General features: G+C 36.4%; 1 protein-coding gene across 1 annotated transcript; it reads left to right on the top strand.

Annotated features, from left to right (window-relative positions):
* The first annotated feature begins 163 nt into the window (after positions 1 to 163).
* On the top strand, positions 164 to 3,366 carry LOC105955005 (uncharacterized). Its single transcript, XM_088824667.1, has 2 exons — positions 164 to 2,104; positions 2,194 to 3,366. Exons 1-2 carry the CDS (start codon positions 164 to 166, stop codon positions 3,364 to 3,366), a joined length of 3,114 nt encoding a protein of 1,037 aa, XP_088680793.1.
* Positions 3,367 to 22,059: the final 18,693 nt, after the last annotated feature.

Raw genomic sequence — 22,059 nt, forward strand, 5'->3', positions numbered from 1 at the left:
TTCCATCACTTAGCATTCGCAACACAATTCGGGAGAGGCTGACTTAGCTATCGCGAGGGGCGAGAAGGAGCTAAGGCCGCACGGTTCTTTGTTAAGGGAACAAGTCCGTGAAAAGTGGTATCAGAGCCTGGCTAAAGGCTTTGTGTTGATCGAATTCTCAACGATGGCGAACGTTGAAGATATTCCGTACGTAACCGAGGGACGTGGCAGAGAGGCCCAAGTAAACAACAAGAAGAAGAGGGACCACAACAAGGCTCGTGGGGAGAGTATCGTTAATGAGGCCGTGCTAACGGATCATGGCGAAAGACTCGAGAGGCTCGAGAATAACGTCGCCAAAGCGGAGCTTAGCGAACGATTCGAGAAGCTCGAGCACGATACGGAAGTATTGCAGAATCACGTCACCGAGCAACTCGATTTGTCTAGAAACAATGAGGCGTTGCGGGAGGAACGGTTGGATCGATTGGAGGCCATCATTCAATCCCTCAAAGAGAGCATCGAGGGGATGCGCGACGACTTGGCCTTGTGCAAAAAGGCCGCCGCTAACGGGAGCACTAGTGTTGCTTCGAGTCTAATGGTGGACTGCCTGAAGCCAACGGGATTCAACGGCGTAAGGGATGCCAAGGAAGTTGAGAACTTTCTATGGAGGATGGAGCAATATTTCGAGGGTATCGGTCTAGTCGACGAGACGACTAAGGTAAGAACTGCTTCCCTTTATCTTTCCGATACGGCAATGTTATGGTGGCGTAGAAAGCACGCCGATATCGAGAAAGACGTTTGCCGAATCGATACTTGTGAAGAGTTCAAGAGGGAACTCAAGCGACACTTCTACCCGGAGAACGTCGTCTATGAGGCTCGGAGGAAGTTGGGGGAACTCAAGCAACGAAGTTCAATTCGCGAGTACGTGAAGGAGTTCACCACCCTCACCCTTCAAATTCCCAACCTCTCCGAGGAGCACCTTCTTTTCCACTTCACCGATGGATTACAAGGCTGGGCCAAGCAAGAACTCCACCGACGAGACATCAAATCCGTCGATGAAGCTATTGCCGCCGCCGAGTCTTTAACCGAGTATCAACCGAGAGATTCGTTGCGGAAAGAGAAGTGGAACCCGACTAAAGGCGGAGGAGAGAGACGGGACAATCATGGTCGGGACCATCGAGATAACCGAGACCCATGGCGAGCGTCAACCTCGATGGGAGGAGACAAGCCATCCTCACACCAACAACTTGAAGAGAAGAAGAGGTCGTTTGTGCCTAAGGGAGGATGCTTCGTGTGCAAAGGGCCGCCCGCGATGAGTCAATGTCCCAAGATGGGGTCATTGTCGGCACTCTTACAACAAGAGGCCGAGCAAGGCACAAACGAGGGGCTAGGCAACATGGGATCGCTCCAACTTCTTAACGCCTTAAAGGCTAATCCGATGCCGGCAACATCAAGCAAGGGGCTGATATACGTGGAGGCCCGCATCAACGGTACCTCAGCAAAGGTGATGGTGGACACGGGAGCGTCCCACAACTTTATCACCGAGGACGAGGCCAAGAGGGTTGGCCTACGGTGGACCAGACGAGACTGTTGGCTCAAGGCCGTCAACGCTAAGGCACAACCGCTCAACGGTGTAGCACGAGATGCGGAGCTACACTTAGGCACTTGGAAGGGCCAAGTGGATTTCTCGGTAGCACCTATGGATGATTTCAAGGTGGTGCTAGGCATGGACTTTTTCCGCAAGGTAATGGCTATCCCGATGCCTTGTTTTAATTCAGTTTGTATCTTAGAGAAGGGGACACCTTGCATGGTGCCAGCCACCAATGGCACCACAAAGGAAGAAAGTACGCAACCAAGGCAACTGTCGGCCATACAAGTTGCCAAGGGAGTTCGACGGGGCGAGCCGACATTTTTAGCCGTTTTAAAGGAGAAAAGCCCGCCCGTCAACAAAGAGGAGGACGTGCCACCAATCATCCAAACCGTCTTGGAGGCCAACCAAGACGCGATGCCACCGACTCTACCCAACAAGCTTCCACCTAGGAGGGAGGTGGATCATGCCATCGAGTTAGAGCCGGGAGCCAAGCCACCCGCCATGGCTCCCTATCGCATGTCACCGCCGGAGCTTGAGGTGCTCCGAAAGCAACTTAACGAGTTGGTCGAGACGGGGAAGATCCGACCATCGAAGGCACCTTATGGCGCACCGTTTTGTTCCAAAAGAAGCACGATGGTTCTTTGAGGATGTGCGTGGACAACCGGGCGCTAAACAAGGTAACCGTTAAGAATAAGTACCCCATTCCCTTGATAGCCGATTTGTTCGATAGGCTTGGTAAGGCCAAGATATACACGAAGATGGACTTGCAAAAGGGCTGCTACCAAGTTCGCATTGCCGAAGGGGACGAGCCAAAGACAACGTGCATCACTCGATACGGTTCTTACAAGTGGCTTGCCATGCCGTTCGGGTTAACCAATGCCCCGGCAACATTTTGCACTCTCATGAACAAGATTTTCCATCCATACCTAGATCGGTTCGTGGTGGTCTACTTGGACGACATTGTCGTTTATAGCGACACTATGGAGGAGCATGCCAACCACCTTCGCACCGTCTTCCAAGTACTTCGGGAAAACGAGTTGTTCGTGAAGAAAGAGAAGTGCGAGTTTGCCAAGGAGGAGGTCCAATTCTCGGGGCATATCATCGGGCACGGGCGACTCCAAATGGATGGAGCGAAGATCAAGGCTATCACCGAGTGGGAACCGCCGACTAAGGTAACCAAGTTACGATCTTTTCTTGGTCTCATAAATTACTATAGGCGATTCATAAAAGGCTACTCGACACGAGCGGCGCCACTAACCGACTTACTCAAGAAGAACAAGAAGTGGGAGTGGTCCGACTCATGCCAAAGGGCGTTCGAGGACTTAAAGGCAGCGGTGAGCCAAGAGCCGGTCCTTGCCTTACCGGACTTTGGGAAGTCGTTTGAGTTGCACACGGACGCTTCCGACTTTGCAATTGGAGGGGTCTTGATGCAAGAGGGGCATCCGATCGCCTTCGAGAGCCGAAAGCTCAACGAGACGGAACGGCGCTACACGGTCCAAGAGAAGGAGATGACCGCCATCATCCATTGCCTTCGAATGTGGCGACATTACCTATTAGGAGTACGGTTCGTGGTCAAGACCGACAACGTTGCCACGAGTTACTTCCAAACGCAAAAGAAACTCTCGCCAAAGCAATCACGGTGGCAAGACTTTCTAGCGGAGTTCGACTACGTTTTGGAGTACAAACCGGGGAAGGCAAACGTTGTGGCCGATGCTTTGAGTAGAAAGGCCAAACTCGCAGCGATTAGCTCGACAAGGGGGGGACTTGGCCGACATGATCCGAGAAGGGCTCGAACATGATCCAATGACCAAGGAGCTAATTCGACTCGTCAAGGAGGGCAAGACGAGACAATTTTGGGTAGAGGACGGCCTACTCTACACGAAGGGGCAGCGACTCTTCGTTCCGAAGTGGGGCAGCTCGAGGAAGGACCTCATAAAGGAATGCCACGACACTAAGTGGGCGAGGCATCCGGGCCAAAGGAGGACAATGGCGTTGCTCGAGACGGCCTACTTTTGGCCTCACATGCGGGACGGTGTCGATGCATGTGTGAAGACTTGTCTTATTTGCCAACAAGACAAGGTGCAGAATAAACAGCCAGCAGGGTTATTGGAGCCTCATGGAAGGGAATACCCGAGTCCGAGGCAACGTGGGAGACGAAGGAAGACTTGTGGAAATTTCAAGATCGTCTCCACTTGTTCGAGGCAACGAGGACGTCGCCGGATTAAGCGGGGGAGGATGTCACGGCCCGTTAGTTTTGACCCAACCCCTTTCCAGTTTCCCTTGGGTTGGGGAGGTTAAAGAGTCCAAGATTTAGCCCAAATAGGGTTAGGCCCAAGTTGGCCCAAATGTATAGAGGTAGGTAGAGGTAGGTGGAGGTAGGTAGAGACATTTTAGGAATTGTTTGGAGTATTCCACTCCCAACCGTTAGATCATATCGATCTCCACCATCCATTGAGGAGGTGGTCTTGTATAAATAGAGGTAGGATCCTCATTTGTAATCATCTAACAAATCCAAGAAAATCTAACAAGTACTCAAACAATTAAGTAATTTTCCTACCAACTCTCTTATCTTCTTACTTTCTTTCTTCGTTTCCATCACTTAGCATTCGCAACACAATTCGGGAGAGGCTGACTTAGCTATCGCGAGGGGCGAGAAGGAGCTAAGGCCGCACGGTTCTTTGTTAAGGGAACAAGTCCATGACAGCGCGCTAAGGCTTGTTCCAGATTACATGATTAACATCAAATGCCACGGTATACCATGTTGGATATATACACATTAGTAATCAAAAGCATCATATCGTCAAATAAAAAGCATTAGAATTAAAAGTCGATCAAAAGAGAGAAAATACTTATAGCAATAGCAGTTGAGGAGCATGCGTGTTATTTTCTAAAAAGTTTGATCAATATTTAAAAAGGAGAGAAAATTAGAAATGATCTAATGAGTATTTCTTTCTTTGTCGCTTTTTTTTTTGTTGCTCTTTTTCCTTGCGGCCACCAAATATTAACGGTCCCAATTTCCAAAAGACTATTTATCCTATTCAATGTTCATGTATTTCCTATTGACTAATGCTTAGTTAATGATTTTTTATTGTCATTAATTGTGTTAAGGCATTAGTCACTATTATATGTTACATATAACATGAAAATATTAAAAGAAAAAAAAACAGAGCAAAAATATGTATATCGACTAAACTATATAAGATGAGGAATACAAATAGTTGCAAACAAATAACTTGAATATAATCACTTATTTAATCACGTAAAAAATACATGCAACATTAAAACAGTTGTTATAATTATTTAGTTACTTAAGTAATAGTAAAGCAATATTACGTAATTGCCCTTCAAATAAACGTAATTGAAGGGGCATATTTGTTAGCACAAAAAAGGGAAGAGATGTTACCCAAGATTCACACTTTTATAATTAGTATTATGAATATGAATATATAGAATAGATAGATATATATAGATATAGATAGGCATAGATATAGATAATTAGGGTTTCAAGGAGTTGTGGGTAATTTTGGTATATATAAAAGAATATTTTATTTGCAAATAAGTTTAAATGAGATGGACATATTTACAAGACAAAAAAATGGGATGCCCTTGTTTTTGTTTTAATTAAGTTCCCTTGTCATGGTCTTATTTGTCCATTTGCGTATATATATGTACATTACTCCCCTCTCCCCCACCCACCCCCCAACATTTATTTTCTCTCTCTTTTTTGTGCCAATTTATTCTCGAATCGGCGGCGCATCGCTCCCACCTTCCAATCAGACCCCTTCATTTTTTTTCTTTTCGCTTTAATTTCTCACTTTAAATCAACATGCTTGACATGTTTTGTATTTCTTTTTCGTTTCCCTTTCACCTCCAAATCCCAGCAAAGGGGCCACCTCTTCCCCTTCGCCTACAATTGTTGATCTCGCCCTAATCGTTCTGCTGCGCGGAGTTTGCCAGCGGAGGTTCCGATACAATTGTACTCCTGCACTCCCTCTGTTGATTCACAACTCAATCTTAGTTTTTGTTGCTTATCATCAACATATATAGAAACTCATGTATCTCCAATTATACAACCATAGCTTCCACAAAAACGACCAACAAAATTCTTCGCCCTTCGTCGCCTTGTCCATCTTTGCCTCACATTTTTCCCTTGCACACCACCGGTAACAGAGGTAAGTGTGTGTGTTTCAATAGGGTATTTTATACAACTTGTGCTCACTATGTCTCCGCCGTTAATTTCTACTATTTCTTAATTATTTTTTACGATAGTTATTCACTTTCATCCACTTTAAATGGTTTGTTATGTATCTGCCATCCGAGAAACATAACTCACCCCAGGTTCAAGCAAAGTCACCTAAAGAAAGAAGATGAACAAAAGAAACTGGCAGAGTATTTGTGCACCCTTGTTATGATGAGAGAAAGTGAAAAACAAGAAACTAGACAAGATTTGGAGGCTTTAAGCATACAATTATTGGAAAGATTTGGTAAACGAGGATCGAAATGGCAACCTATACAGTGGACATGCTTCTTAGAATATCCACACTTAAACAATATCCGCTTTAAATTGGAATGGAGCCAAACTTTTCGGCATGAGTCCTAAAGCTTCACAAATTAGATAGAATTTTAGGCAATTAATTATTTTGACATTATATGCAAGTGCTTTTTCCCCTTATCTATTTATTGACCTTGCGACAAAGTTTTAGACATGGCTCATTGCTGCACAATGTTTCCGTTGGTTTCTTTCTTTGTTTTTTTGTTCTGCTTTTAATTGGCCCTTATGTTGTTCAAATGGTGGAGAGGGGTTATTTCTGATTTTGGCCCTGTTTATCTACTCTCTCTAATCTCACTTTCACATGTTTTCATTATCTCTGTCTTTTTTTTGTACTCTGTGCGACAACGATGGAAGTACGATTTCTCAGATGATCGACGACGGCAAAAGTGTTGGATGTAAGATTTGGCCAATAACGGACATGCTATCTCCTTGTTTCTTTTGCCCTCTTTCAACGTTTTCATGTAAATTAATTAATAATGTTTTTCATCGGTTTTTTTTTCTTGCTGAAGGATTGTAGCAAACATACGTAGCTTCCCTATAACCGTAAGGATAATATTTTTCGCTTTCTAAATACTTTATTACTTTATTTGCCGTTGTTGAGAAAATAATTATGTTCCCTCAGTTAATTGCCAACATAATTCTGCATCGAAATGTTTACAAATGGATTGTTGGTCGTGTTTAAATACTACCCAACCCCTAATATTTATAGTAGTAATCGATTTAATCAGACGGTTGAGAGTGAATCAATAAATATTTTAGATACATTTTAGAAAATCAATAGCAATACACTAAAAATGTTTCTAGAGAGTTTTTTTTAGAAATAATTATAATTTTGTGACAACTTTATAAATATATTTACGACATTACTATTTACACACATGGTCTATATATTTTTTGAGTTTTATCTTTTTGGTTAGTTTTCTTGGTCCAGTGAGAATATTTTTGACCCAAATAATATAAAACCAGTATTTTTCCCCGTGCGATGCGCGGGATATTATTTTAAAAGTGAAAAAATATCAATCTTTTAATTATCTCTTAAGATTTGAGATATATTGATGAAAAATAGGAGATTAATAATTTTTGAAAATTATAGTTAGAAAAATAGTAGAGGAAAATATTAAAAATAAAGATAATTACAAAAATACCATTAGGGTTTTTCTAGGGTTGCCCTACACTTCTTTTCTTTATATATAAGATTTGATCCAAAATGATCTTAACACCCACTTTCATTCCATAAAGTAATAAGTTATTAATACGTATTCTTTTCGCAAACACTTTCTCTACTAAAATAATTATATTTTTAGATACGCCAATTTTGTGGTGACAACTTTTCTTACTTAAATAAAAATGCGGCGAATGGTTTTGTTTTGTTTTTTTTTTATTATATATATAAACTAGCATAATATGTTGTACAAATATGAAATATCAACCTCTATGATTTTCAATTTTTTTTTTTTCAAATTTACTGAATTGAATTACTGACCAACCCTAATAAATAACTAGTCTAGAAATTGTGGGTTATTTTGAAGGATAAATTACAATCACCTTTTTGAGATAAAGTGTAATTACCAAACAAAAATCCCTTATTGTTTAGAAATTAGATTCGTCCCCTGGAGTTTGTAAATTTCTTGCATTCACCCCCTGCAAAAGGGTGTTAGTGTTAGAAATCTACAAATTACAAATTACAGGTGTGGATGTAATTATGAAAATATAAGGAGGGGGGGGGGGGGGGGGTGTTTAATAAATAAAATATTTGTGTATTTTTTTTACAGAAATGCTATTTGCGGTCACAAAATTGCTATTCGCGGTTTATAATAAAACCCCCCAAAACTTTTAGAAATATGAAAAATCCCCCAAAACTGCAAATAGCAAAAAAAAACAAAAAAAAAAAATTCGAAAATTCGAAATCAAGCTTGAAGAAGGGTTGGGCTTCGATTTTTTGATGTAATTTCATCTCTTTTATGTGTAATATGCATTGGGTAGGTCGATTAAGGAACCAATTTCATGTTAAAAAGCCCTACAAATCGATTTGTAGGGGTTTTTTTTTCGCAAAAAAATGTTCGAACGCCCAAGGCGTGTACGAACGCAAAAAAAAAAAAAAAAAAAAAAAAAAAAAATATGCACTGGACGCCCAACTCGGGCGCCCAAATGCAGCTTGCACGCCCAACTTGGGCGTGCACTGCATGAATGGACGCCCAAGTTGGGCTTTTACGCGTTTTGGGGGTGTTTTTGGATTTTTTTGACAAGTTTTGGGGTTTTTGTGAAATAAAATGTTTTTTTGGGGGGTTTTGTTAGAAACCGCAAATAGCAATTTTTAAATCGCAAAAAGCAATTCCCTTTTTTTATTGAGGGGTAATTGTGTATAATTAGAAATCCCAAATATTGGATAATTACATATTAGAATACCATAAATAAGACAACTTCAATGAATCGGATAAATCATATAAACCTAAGATTTAAAAATGGTTGCTATATGCGAACAAAATTAGTAATAGAAGAACTAAATCAAACACATTTTCAAACTTATAACTAGTGGAAAATACGAAAACCAAACAGAAATGTGCGGATTGTGTCAAGTTGTGAACGACCTCCAAGGGATTCTATCCTTTGTGGGCTATCATGTAGACCCGGTTCAATTATTAGGGTTTCAAAGATTACACCCTATCTAAGAAAACTAATATTCACTCTAAAAAACGAAAACAAAAACAAAAACTAATATTTCTAGTCGGCATGATGAAAAGGGCGAAAGAGGTTGGAGAAGACGGAGGTGGTTCCAATTCCATAGAGGAGGATATGAGGAAGATGATATATCCGATTTGCCACAAGGGTTATTGCAGAGGATAGTGTATTTTCTTTCACAAGAAGAGGTTGTCCGGACTTCTATCTTGTCCAAGTCATGGTGTTATGTTTGGTGCACTCGCCCCAGTCTCGATTTTTTCAGAACCCAACTTCAAAGAAAACAAACAAGAATTTTTATCCGCTGTGGAAAAGACTTTGCAGCGATACACTGATCCGAATGGGCTGTCTTGGAGGAACTTAACCTAACTATATCGTTGCTTGGAGGCAATAATCACCATTTGAATCAGGAATTTGTGTCGATTCTTGATAAATAGATCCCAATAATCATGGGGGTGGACTTAAGGCGCTCTATCTTTCTATTGTTTCGGAGCAAGGTGGTCTGGTATATGATGTAAGTGATAATCTGTACGCGGTACATTTTGAGCGTCTACATTTACTTGGTCTCTGATGTTGATCTGAAATGTTGGGTCAGCCCAATGGTCTCAAAGCCCACCAGTCTCCTAAGTCGAGAATCTTCGAGCCCAATAACGGGAATGTCGAGGGTCCTTGCCACGTGTCCAAAGGGGTCGAAGGTGTTGGTCTGTTGGAGATCCTGCAAAATAGCTAGACTCACTAGGCGACTCGCCGTGGGGATCCCGGTGATCACCCTCCGACGCTCAAGTCAGTAATCGAAGTGATATTTTGCAAAGGCTCAAATATCAACAAAAAAGAGTTAGCTTACCAAGTGAAGAATAACTTGTGTTTATAGGTGAACTTGACTGCTAATTTTTTGTAAATATTCAATGTGAGGTAATAATGTATGAGTTTTAGCCTTCAGTGGGTTTTCCCCCTCTAGTTGGGCTAAAAGCCTAAAAGTCTACTGAGGCACATCTGTCTCCGAAAGGTTTTGATCAAGCAGGAGTCTTTTGATAAGATGATTTCAAACTACCCTTTGCTTACAACTATGTTGAAGAGTGTCCAGGTTTGACAACCACTAAGTTGAAGAAGAAGCTTTACAAATATCTCACCTTACTTTTATTGCTTAATCTGGTCATAGGATCATTGAAATACACGACGTCATAAACTCTTGAAACAATCAACATTGCTTTGCAGTAAGATTAGGTTTCACGGCAGCCATAAGATTTGGTCGGAAGGATTTCGTACTCTGCCATGGTTTCGCAAAATAAGCCAACTGCTACAGTCTTTATGTCACTCTCAAATTCTCTGGATATTGTTCAACTTTCCATGAGCGTTTTCATCTTTCAACAAGACATTCTAGTGCAAGACATTATTAATGGTGGTTTATGTGATAAACCTGTTGTGGTGGAGCATCTCCGATTGGGTATTGTTTATTTAACTACATATCCATATATTTTGAATGTTTTGTTTTATTTTTGTCGGCCGATAAACTTAGCTCAGCGCTGGAACAGACATTTGATGGGACAAAGGGCAAATGAGGAGATCACTCAGTTGTGCACTCTCCTAACCATGAGAGAATGTGGAAAACAAGAAATTGGACAAGATTTGGAGGATTTAAGAATTCAAAGACTTGATAAATGTCGAAAATGGGAACCTGTACAGGAGGGCAAGTTGTTAGAATTATGTGCACAATCTCAACTTCCAAACATTGACCGTATCCGCTTTCGATTCAAATGGAGGAGCGAGCCAAGCGCTTGCTTCTTAAGTTCCAATTTTAGACATTTAATCATTTTTCCTTGTACATCTATTTATTGACTTGAGGACAAATTCTTAAACATTAGCCTTAGCAGCACAGTACGTCTGTTCGTTTGTTTGGTTACAAGTGCTTTGCATACAATTGATTTTTATGCTTTCAATTAAAACTGATGTTGTACGTTCAGATGGAGGAGAGGGGTTGTTTCTGATTTTGGCCCCATCTATCTACTCTCGCTAATCTCACTTTCATACGTTTTCATTCTCTCTATCCTTTTTTTCTTCTCAGATTGCATGTTGTTCAGCCGATCAATTATTGGTGATTCCGTTTGTATTATAATATATAATAGTTTGTTATTTATATGGATTAGGCCTATCTCTTATCTACACATTCTGGTAGAGAAAGATGACCAAAACCCATCATTTGATCCCCGGATGTTGAAGAATTTCTCGGCAGCAATGTTTAAGGCGTCAATAGTAGATTGCTCAATTTTGGCCTGGATGAGATCTTGTGTTTTGAGGGGCGTCTGGGTCAGTGTTTGAGGGATTTTATTTGGGAGTAAGAAACATAGGTTTGACTTGTAACTTTTGAGTGAAGAAGAAAACATGATAATGGTATAAATGGGTAGAGGGGTTATCACTAATTATTTTCAAAGGTTATACGTATCTCAATTTTATTTCAAAATGGGGTGTTTTCACTAACTTTTTCCCACTCTAAATTAAAAAATATAATTAGTGATTGATGTGCCTAATTTCTAATCGGGTTTTTGGCCTAAAAGCTCAAATCAATCCAATTAATAATAAAAGCTCAATTATCACATCTACTAAAATCTGATAGGATTTTAGCTATAACATATTGTCCCACATCGGATTTCTACAAGAAGTCTCCATATTCCATCACCTATAAATATGTGATTTAACTCACATAACAAGGTACGCACTATTTAGGCAATTAATTAATATTAGTTGTTTATATTGTGATAGTTTTCTGACTTGAGAGTCGGAGGACAATCGCCGGGCCACCCCCGGCGTGTCACCTAGTGTTTTCAACTGTTTTGTAGGTTAACGAGTGGAGCTGTCCCTTCGACGACCTCGGACGCGTGGCAGTAACTCTCGGCATTCTCTATCCTTGCGGGCTCAAAGACTCTCGGCTTGTCCAATAGACATTTGAGCAGCATCATTTTGGCGCCGTTTGTGGGAATGCAAACTAGATCGCGTGTCACGAACGGAGGTGGTCAAGGCGATGTAAACCAGCCGCCTCGAGGTAGCAGCGGAGTCCCAGAGCCGCCTCAAAGTAAACGAACTACGGGAACAGCTAACAAAGGTGGTCAAGGCTATTAAAACCAATCGCCTCAAGGTAGCGGTGGAGTCCTAGAGCTGCCTCGAAGGAAAAGAACTACGGGAACAGCTAACAAAGGTGGTCAAGGCTATTCCAACCAGCCGCCTCAGAGTAGCGGTGGAGTCTCAGAGCCGCCTTGAAGGAAAAGAACTACGGGAGCAGCTAACAAAGGGGGTCAAGGCTATTCCAACCAACCGTCTCAAGGTAGCGGTAGAGTCCTAGAGCCGCCTCGACGGAAAAGGATTACAGGAGCGGCCCATCCAACAAGTTCTTCAAAGCCGGTCGTTCAGATGTCGGCGGAGAAGCTGCAAGACATGATGGATGAAACGGCGGCCAATGCAGCAACTTGGGCAGCGACAGAGGCGGTGGCGCAGTACTTTACTACTCGAGGCAGAGCCGACTTCCAAGAGCCAATTCCGACGGAAAACGATCTTTCAAATTCCACCCATATCCAATCCACCACGCCGATCGTGCAACTTTACGACTCAGAGGAGAAAGTGACACTCAGCGACCGGAGCTTCTCCTCCGAACGAGCCCCTCGAGGATACACACACCGCCAATCGACTCAGCGCGACCCATCCTCGGACCGCCCCCGTCAAAAGGAAGCACATCCTAGATCAACACGCCCTCAGAGGCAAAGTGCTCCTTCAAGGGACAGAGCGGCGCCTAGGCGTCGAGAGAGAAGTGAATCTTCTTGGCCGGGCGATCCACGCCACGAGTCCCGAGACAAACAGTACCGCAGACATTCCTTTCGCCGTGGAAACTCCCTTCGAAACGAACATGGAAGTAGATATTCACGACCTGAAGAGACAAGAAGGCGTCACAAGGGCTTCGATGACCGTAACTCAAGGAGCCCTCAACGAGAAGCTTCGAGGCCAACGGCCGCTCGATTTGAAGCATTCACCACCCGAATAAGCCCATTTATTCCTGCCATTATGGAAGAAGTCTTACCTCTCGGATTTAGGATCCCCAATCTTCCCCAATTTGACCTCTACGCCCACAATAACACAGCTTACTGCAAGATTTTTCAAACTACGCTGACTGATCAGGCACAAGTTTGGTTTAACGGCTTGCCCGGAGGGTCGTTAGACAATCTGGACCAACTAGCGACATGTTTCCTTAACCACTACTCAATAAATAAGAAACATGCCAAAACTGGATCGTATCTCTTCAAGGTCATACAACGACACGGAGAGCAGCTAAAAGATTACATACAACGATTTGTCAAAGCAGTACATGAAGTGCGCCACGTTAATCACGAGATATTAGCCGGCATACTGCAGCATAATTTGAAGCATGTTCGTTTTCAAGAGTCCATCGCAGGCCGACCCCCAAAGACCCTGGAGGAGCTCTTAAACCGCGCTAGGAAGTACATTCGGATTGAGGAGATCGCAGAGATAAGAGTACCCCTTAAACAGAAGCGCGACGAGGGAAGCCACAACTATAATAGAGAAGAGAAGATGCATCCCACCGAAAATCGCACATTCGAGAAGTTCTCACCTCTCAGGGCTAAACTTGTTGACATGATGATTATCGCTGAGCAGAAGGGTATTCTTCAACCGCCAGAAAGATGGAGGAGAATCCGGAACAACAAATGTCGGATAACTACTATGAATACCACAGAGATTGGCGTCACACTACTGAGGACTGCTTTCAGCTTGAGCAATCACTCGAAAGACTTATCCAAAATGGGTACTTGAGCGAATTCCTAGAACAATCGCAATCATGAAGAAATACTTTACTTAATATCTATTAATGTCCCACTCGGGCCCCATGTAATTTCTTTTCAGCAATAAGTCGGTGGCATACTGCCCCGTACAATATTTCCAATTGTGTAATAAGTCGGTGGCATACCGCCCCGCGTAATATTTTCAATTATGTAATAAGTCGGCTGCATACTGCCAGCCGCGTGATTCTTAATAAACTATTTTTGCCGGTGGGATACCACCGCCGCGATTTCTGCATCAATCATTTGTCTTCTCCACGCAGGGCATTTACAATCGATTTAACAAAGAATCAATAGATTCAAAAAATAGCTAAAAGGGAAGATATCAACAATCACAAAGGGTCTGGCCAACCCGAACCTTGGTTTCTCGCTCCCCAGAGCTCAAAAAAAAAAAAAAAAATATATATATATATATATATATATATATATAGAGAGAGAGAGAGAGAGAGAGAGAGAGAGAGAGAGAGAGAGAGAGAGAGAGAGAGAGAGAGAGAGAGAGAGAGAGAGAGAGAGAGAGAGAGAGAGAGCAACTAAAGCTCAAGGAAGTCAGGTCTGCCATAAAAGTTCAAATAAAACACTTAGGCAAATGGGCAGACTTCCCACATAAAAACTTGAGGGTCTGATCAACCACCAAGTACAAAAATACGGACTCCCCACTAGGCAATAAAGCTAAGGGGTACCATTTCACCTAGAAAGATAAATCGTAGCTCATTCTTTGCGAGATTCGGATTCCCAGTAGGCGATAAAGCCAAGGGTCGCTGACTCGTTTAAAAAAAAAAAAAAAAAAAAAAAAATCGGGTCTCCTTAGACTTGTATGTGGGCACGTGCCAAAACAAAGGTCGACGCGCCCCACGAGCTCACGCGCCCCTCCACGCACCTGGACGCGCCCTCACGTGCCTACACGCGCCCTCATGCACTTACACGCACCCCCACGCGCTCCCACGCGTCTACAGTACTCCCTCATTCGATGACGTCGGAGATGACGTCTCTCTCTCTCTCTGCCCACAGCCCTCCGCCGCCGCTGCTCCCCCAGCTCCTTGCACGGCCGCCGCCGCTGCTCCTCTCACCTCCTTTGCCGCTGCTCCCCTCACGTCCTTGCATCGCCGCTGCTTCGCCACAGCCTTGTGCCGGCCGCCGTTGCTCTTCCCACCGCCTTGAACTCTGTATTAAACCATCAACTTCACATTTTTAATTTTTTTTTTTAATTTATGAATGCCCATCCATTTTTAATTTATTTTTTTAAGTTCGGATTCATATCACTATTTCACTTTTTTATTGTTTTTTTTACGAAAATTTCAAATCGTGATCCGACGATGTGTAGTCGGATCTAATGGTGAATTTCAAATATGGAACCGGTGGTGTTTGATTTGTATATATTGACTGCATTAATCAAAAAAAAAAAAAACAGATCTACTATGTGTTTGAAGATCTATGAACAATTATTATAAATCATATGTGATGTGCCTAATGGGACTTTAACCCAAAAAGCCCAAGCGGCTCATTAAAAGGAAAAGCCCATTACAAAGGCCTTAATTAAGAACTTTATGAGAAGCTTATGGGAATAAAGCTAATGTTTTTTGTCCCACATTGGTTTTCTACAAGAAAACCATACCAAACTCCACCTATAAATATGTGTTATCAATCACATAATAAAGTACGCACTATTTAGGCAATTAATTAACATTATTTGTTTGTATTGTGATGGTTTTCTGACTTGAGCGTCGGAGGACAATCGCCAGGCCACCCCCGGCGTGTCATCTAGTGTTTTCAATTGTTATGTAGGTTAACGAGTGGAGCGATCCCTTCGACTACCTCGGACACGTGGCAAGGACTCTCGGCATTCCCAATATTGGGCTTAAAGATTCCCGTGCTTAGGAGACCTGTGGGCTTCAAGATCATTGGGTTGATCCAACATTTTCGAGCAGAATCATTTTGGCGCCGTCTGTGGGAATGCAAACTAGAGCGCGTGTCTCAAACGAAGGTGGTCAAGGCGATCTCAACCAGCCGCCTCGAGGTAGCTATAGAGTCAACGAGCCGCCTCGAAGTAAAAAAACTACGGGAGCGGCCAACGAAGAGGATCAAGGCGATCCCAACCACTCGTTTCAAGGTAGCGGTAGAGTCTTAGAGCTGAATCGAAGCAAAAGAACTACGGAAGCGGCCAACGAAGAGGATCAAGGCGATCCCAACCACTCGCTTCAAGGTAGCGGTGGAGTCTCATAGCTGCCTCGACGAAAGAGCTGCCTCGAACAAAAAGAACTATGGGAGCGACCAACGAAGAGGATCAAGACGATCCCAACCACTCGCTTCAAGGTAGCGTTGGAGTCTCAAAGCTGCCTCGAAGGATAAGAATGATGATAATAATAATAATAATAATAATAATAATAATAATAATAATAATAATAATAATAATAATAATAATAATAATAATAATAATAATAATAATAATAATAATAATAATAATAATAATAATAATAATAATAATAATAATAATAATAATAATAATAATAATAATAATAATAATAATAATAATAATAATAATAATAATAATAATAATAATAATAATAATAATAATAATAATAATAATAATAATAATAATAATAATAATAATAATAATAATAATAATAATAATAATAATAATAATAATAATAATAATAATAATAATAATAATAATAATAATAATAATAATAATAATAATAATAATAATAATAATAATAATAATAATAATAATAATAATAATAATAATAATAATAATAATAATAATAATAATAATAATAATAATAATAATAATAATAATAATAATAATAATAATAATAATAATAATAATAATAATAATAATAATAATAATAATAATAATAATAATAATAATAATAATAATAATAATAATAATAATAATAATAATAATAATAATAATAATAATAATAATAATAATAATAATAATAATAATAATAATAATAATAATAATAATAATAATAATAATAATAATAATAATAATAATAATAATAATAATAATAATAATAATAATAATAATAATAATAATAATAATAATAATAATAATAATAATAATAATAATAATAATAATAATAATAATAATAATAATAATAATAATAATAATAATAATAATAATAATAATAATAATAATAATAATAATAATAATAATAATAATAATAATAATAATAATAATAATAATAATAATAATAATAATAATAATAATAATAATAATAATAATAATAATAATAATAATAATAATAATAATAATAATAATAATAATAATAATAATAATAATAATAATAATAATAATAATAATAATAATAATAATAATAATAATAATAATAATAATAATAATAATAATAATAATAATAATAATAATAATAATAATAATAATAATAATAATAATAATAATAATAATAATAATAATAATAATAATAATAATAATAATAATAATAATAATAATAATAATAATAATAATAATAATAATAATAATAATAATAATAATAATAATAATAATAATAATAATAATAATAATAATAATAATAATAATAATAATAATAATAATAATAATAATAATAATAATAATAATAATAATAATAATAATAATAATAATAATAATAATAATAATAATAATAATAATAATAATAATAATAATAATAATAATAATAATAATAATAATAATAATAATAATAATAATAATAATAATAATAATAATAATAATAATAATAATAATAATAATAATAATAATAATAATAATAATAATAATAATAATAATAATAATAATAATAATGATGATGATGATGAAAGGTCAACCCTTAACATTTATTATCGCATCATTGACCATCCCACTTTCCATTCTCTACTCCAACCGGTCCCACTTCCTTAATAACAATTAAGAGGGAAATTAGGGAGGGAAATTATGTTGGGAAATTATTATATCGACCGCCACAACCGCTATTTAGAACACTGAAAAAAACACCCCCACATATTCGTAATTATAAAAAATCCCCTGATGTCTGTTTTCGTCTTACACTGACCCTCTTACGCTATGATTTTTCAAGGAACTTTTTTTATTACTTGGAATATTCCTCGAAAAATGCTGATTCTACCATGCACACACGGCATTTCTTTATGGTACTTTATAATGACAAAAATTACCCTCAGGGAGACTTTACACAAAATCTTTATTCTTCTTAACTAGCACCTTCATAACTTTTTAGTATTACCTTTACCTCCCATGGGGGTAATTTTTGTATTTAAAAAGTAGGATAAAATAAATGTCACGTCTACAAGGGTAAAATCCACATTTTTTTGGAGATTATATGGAATAGAAAAGATTCCGTAAAAAAATCACACCATAAGGGGGTCGTGTAAGAAAAAAACAAACATCATGGGTTTTGTTAATTACCGGTAAGTGGGGGTGTTTTTTTTTTTTTTGTAATTTAGCCTAAGTTCAAGAGGATTTTTTCGTATTTTAATCCTCTTAACAACGATTATTGTTCTTTTTACGTCTTAACGTTTTCTTATACCTTATAGTATTTTAAATAATTTTAATGTCAGTTTGATAATATAATTAAATATTAAAATTATATTAATTTCTACTATATTTAATATGTTTTTTTAGATGATTCAGATACCACACATTAGGAATCGGATGTAAAGGTTGCGAGATTGAATAGAATTTTTTTTTATGCAAAATAATAAATCATTCCAAAAAAAAATTGATGCAAAATCATAATTAGGAATATGATTAGTATTAACATTAGAATTAGGATTATAATTAATATTCTTTGGATTAGGAGTCGTATTCATGCTAAGATTAGGAATTAGAATATAATTAGGATTAATATAGTATTAGAATTAATATTAGGAATAGGATTAGGATTATAATTAATATTAGTATTATAATTATAATTAAGAGTATGATTATGATTAGTACAACTATTAGTGACATGTATTAATATTAGGATTATAATTAGTATAGGATTATGATTATGATTAGGATTAGAATTATATCTAAGATTAGAATTAGAATTAGAATTAATATTAGCATTAGCATTAGCATTATTATTATTATAATTATCAGAATCGGGATTAGAATTATGATTGGTATTAGGAGTATGATTAGGATTATGCTTAGCATTAGAATAATGATTAGTTTAATGAATATGACTAGGAATAGGGTAAAGATTTGGATAATATTAGCATTTCAGTTATAGTTAGCATTAGCATTATGATTAGCATGTCGAGATTAGCATTAGCATTAAAATTAGTGTTAGCCTTAACATTAACAATATTAACATATTAGTATTATTAATAGTTAGTATTAGTATTGGTATTGGTATTGGTATTGGTATTGGTATTAGTACTTGTATTACGATTAGTATTAGTATTAGTATTAGTATTAGTATTAGTATTAGTATTACTATTACTATTACTATTACTATTATTATTACTATTACTATGAGTATCACTGTGAGTATCAATGTGAATATAGTATTAGTATTAGTATCAGTATCACTATTAGTATTAGTATTATTAGTATTAGTATTAATATTAGTACTAGTAATAGGAATAGTATTAGTATTAGAATTATTAATTTTAGTATATTATTAGTATTTGTATTATCATTAGTATTAATAATATGTGATATTTCTCCATTCAATTTCAATACATCGTTATGTCAAGGTAGTTGTGTATATATCTGATCTCTTTTACAATATTTATAAGTTGTATTGTTGTTTGATGAGTATTGTTGTTTGATGAATGTGTATCACTAATTGAATGTCGTTAGAAACTTGCATGTTATTTGAATATCTATTGTGTACTTCTTTGCTACTGTGTTTGTTGTTAAGTCAGTTATTTTGCAGAAGATTCACATAATATAGTAGATTGCATTCTATTAATTAGAGGCTCCGTTTGACAGAATTAATCACTAAATGCTCAATGCTGAATAAATATCTGAATCAATAAGAGTTATGTCTCAATACTGAATGCTGAACAATTAAGTCCATTTGATAACTGAATATCAATAATTACTAAATAATATTATTTTTTTTATTATAAACTTGTGTAATGGTGAAATTAAATGTATTAATTAAATTTGAGTAGTATATATAAATAAATTTAACATTTAGAATATATCATATAGAAAAAATATATTATGACAAAAACTAAAATTGTAGATAAGAATTAAAAGTCAAATGTTAAATGTATATATAAGTAGTATCGTATCAAATACAATGGTGACAGCAGGAACAACAAATATAATAATAATAACTCAAAAACATTGTTCCCTCATTTGCTTCATTTTATATTATTTTTTGTCAAAATAATAATTTATTACTGGCTTCCACAATTGATGTAGGAGAGATATGAGATGGTTGTGGAGGGCTTTTTTTTTTCTCCCAAACTCATTCAGATACACATCTTACCGAATAAGCGAATGATTTTTGGCTGAACTAATAAGAGGCAAAATATTCAGTTCAGAGATTCAATCCAAACACACATGCTTACTGAATAAGAGGAAATTGCTCATTCAGAGGCCATTCTGTGGTGTTCAAACATGACCTTATACCATATATTTTAAATGATTTCACTTAATCTTCATATTGCGTTTTATGCGCCTCGCGTTTTGTTTTTTTTCAGAATTTCATATGTTACAATTCTGAATTAAGAGATAAAGTTTATGTTTTTTTTTATTTTCCTTCATTTTGTTTTACTTAAATTGGTGTTGTTATAAAAAGATAATCGTTTTCATATTATTATTTTTGTCATTTTGAAACTGACCTCCGTGCAACGCACAGGTAAAGTCTAGTATTAGGTAAAAGACAAAACATTATAAACGGACCATCCTATCATGGCGTACACAATATCGTTTCGATTTTATTAATACCGTTTTGACTTCGAACCTGATTTTGACATATTTCTATTACGTTTAAGGTAAAATTCGAAACACAAAAACTGTAGTCCTTTGGGTTAGTTTTCTAATTCAACTTAAATCCGCTAGATTGGATGCCGTGAGACAAAGTTATGCAGGAATGAGTCACATTTTGAATTTTAGACACCTCAATACATCAAAGTTGTGGGCAGTATCCTTTGATTCATGTATATCTTTCTCGTCCGACATCCAATATAAGTATCAGTATCAGTATCAGTATCAGTATCAAAATTTGTGTTAGTATTTTTATTAGTATTATTATCAATAGAAGTATTAATATCACTATTAGTATCAGTATTAGTATCAATATAAGTATGAGTATAGGTATGAGTATCGTTATCACTATCAGTATCAGTATCAGTATCAGTATATGTATCAATATCAGTATCAGTTTCGTTATCAGTATCAATATCGGTATCAGTATCGGTATCAGTAACTATTAGTAATAATATTAGTAGTAGTATTAGTATTAGTATTAGTATTAGTATTAGTATTAGTATTAGTATTAGTATTAGTATTAGTATTAGTATTAGTATTAGTATTAGTATTAGTATTAGTATTAGTATTAGTATTAGTATTAGTATTAGTATTAGTATTAGTATTAGTATTAGTATTAGTGTTAGTATTAGTATTAGTGTTGGTATTAGTATTAGTATAAGTATTAGTATTAGTATTAGTATTAGTATTAGTATTAGTATTAGTATTAGTATTAGTATTAGTATTAGCATTAGTATTAGCATTAGTATTAGTATTAGTATTAGTATTAGCATTAGTATTAGTATTAGTATTAGTATTAGCATTAGTATCAGTATTAGTATTAGTATCAGTATTAGTATTAGTATCAGTATCAGTATTAGTATGAGTATTAGTATTAGTATTAATATTAGTATTAGTATTACTATTAGTATTAGTATTAGTATTAGTATTAATATTAGTATTAGTATTACTATTAGTATTAGTTTTAGTATTAGTGTTAGTGTTAGTATTAGTATTAGTATAAGTATTAGCATTAGTATTAGTATTAGCATTAGTATTAGTATCAGTATTAGTATTATTATCAGTATTAGTATTAGTATTAGTATTAATATTAGTATTAGTATTAGTATTAGTATTAATATTAGTATTAGTATTACTATTAGTATTAGTATTAGTATTAGTATTAATATTAGTATCAGTATTACTATTAGTATTAGTTTTAGTATTAGTGTTACTATTAATATTAATATTAATATTAAATTTAATATTAACATTAGTATTACTATTAGTACTAGTATTAATATCAGTATCAGTATATGTATCAATATCAGTATCAGTATCAGTATTTGTATCGGTATCGGTATTAGTTTTAATATCAGTATCAGTATCAAAATCAGTATTAGTATTATTATCAATATCAGTATTAGTGTCACTATTAGTATCAGTATTAGTATCAATATTAGTATGAGTATATGTATGAGTATCGTTATCAGTATCAGTATCGGTATCAGTTAGTATTAGT

Source organism: Erythranthe guttata, chromosome 10 (genome assembly GCF_056151865.1).
Source record: "Erythranthe guttata isolate IM_541 chromosome 10, IM_541, whole genome shotgun sequence".
NCBI lineage: Eukaryota > Viridiplantae > Streptophyta > Magnoliopsida > Lamiales > Phrymaceae > Erythranthe > Erythranthe guttata.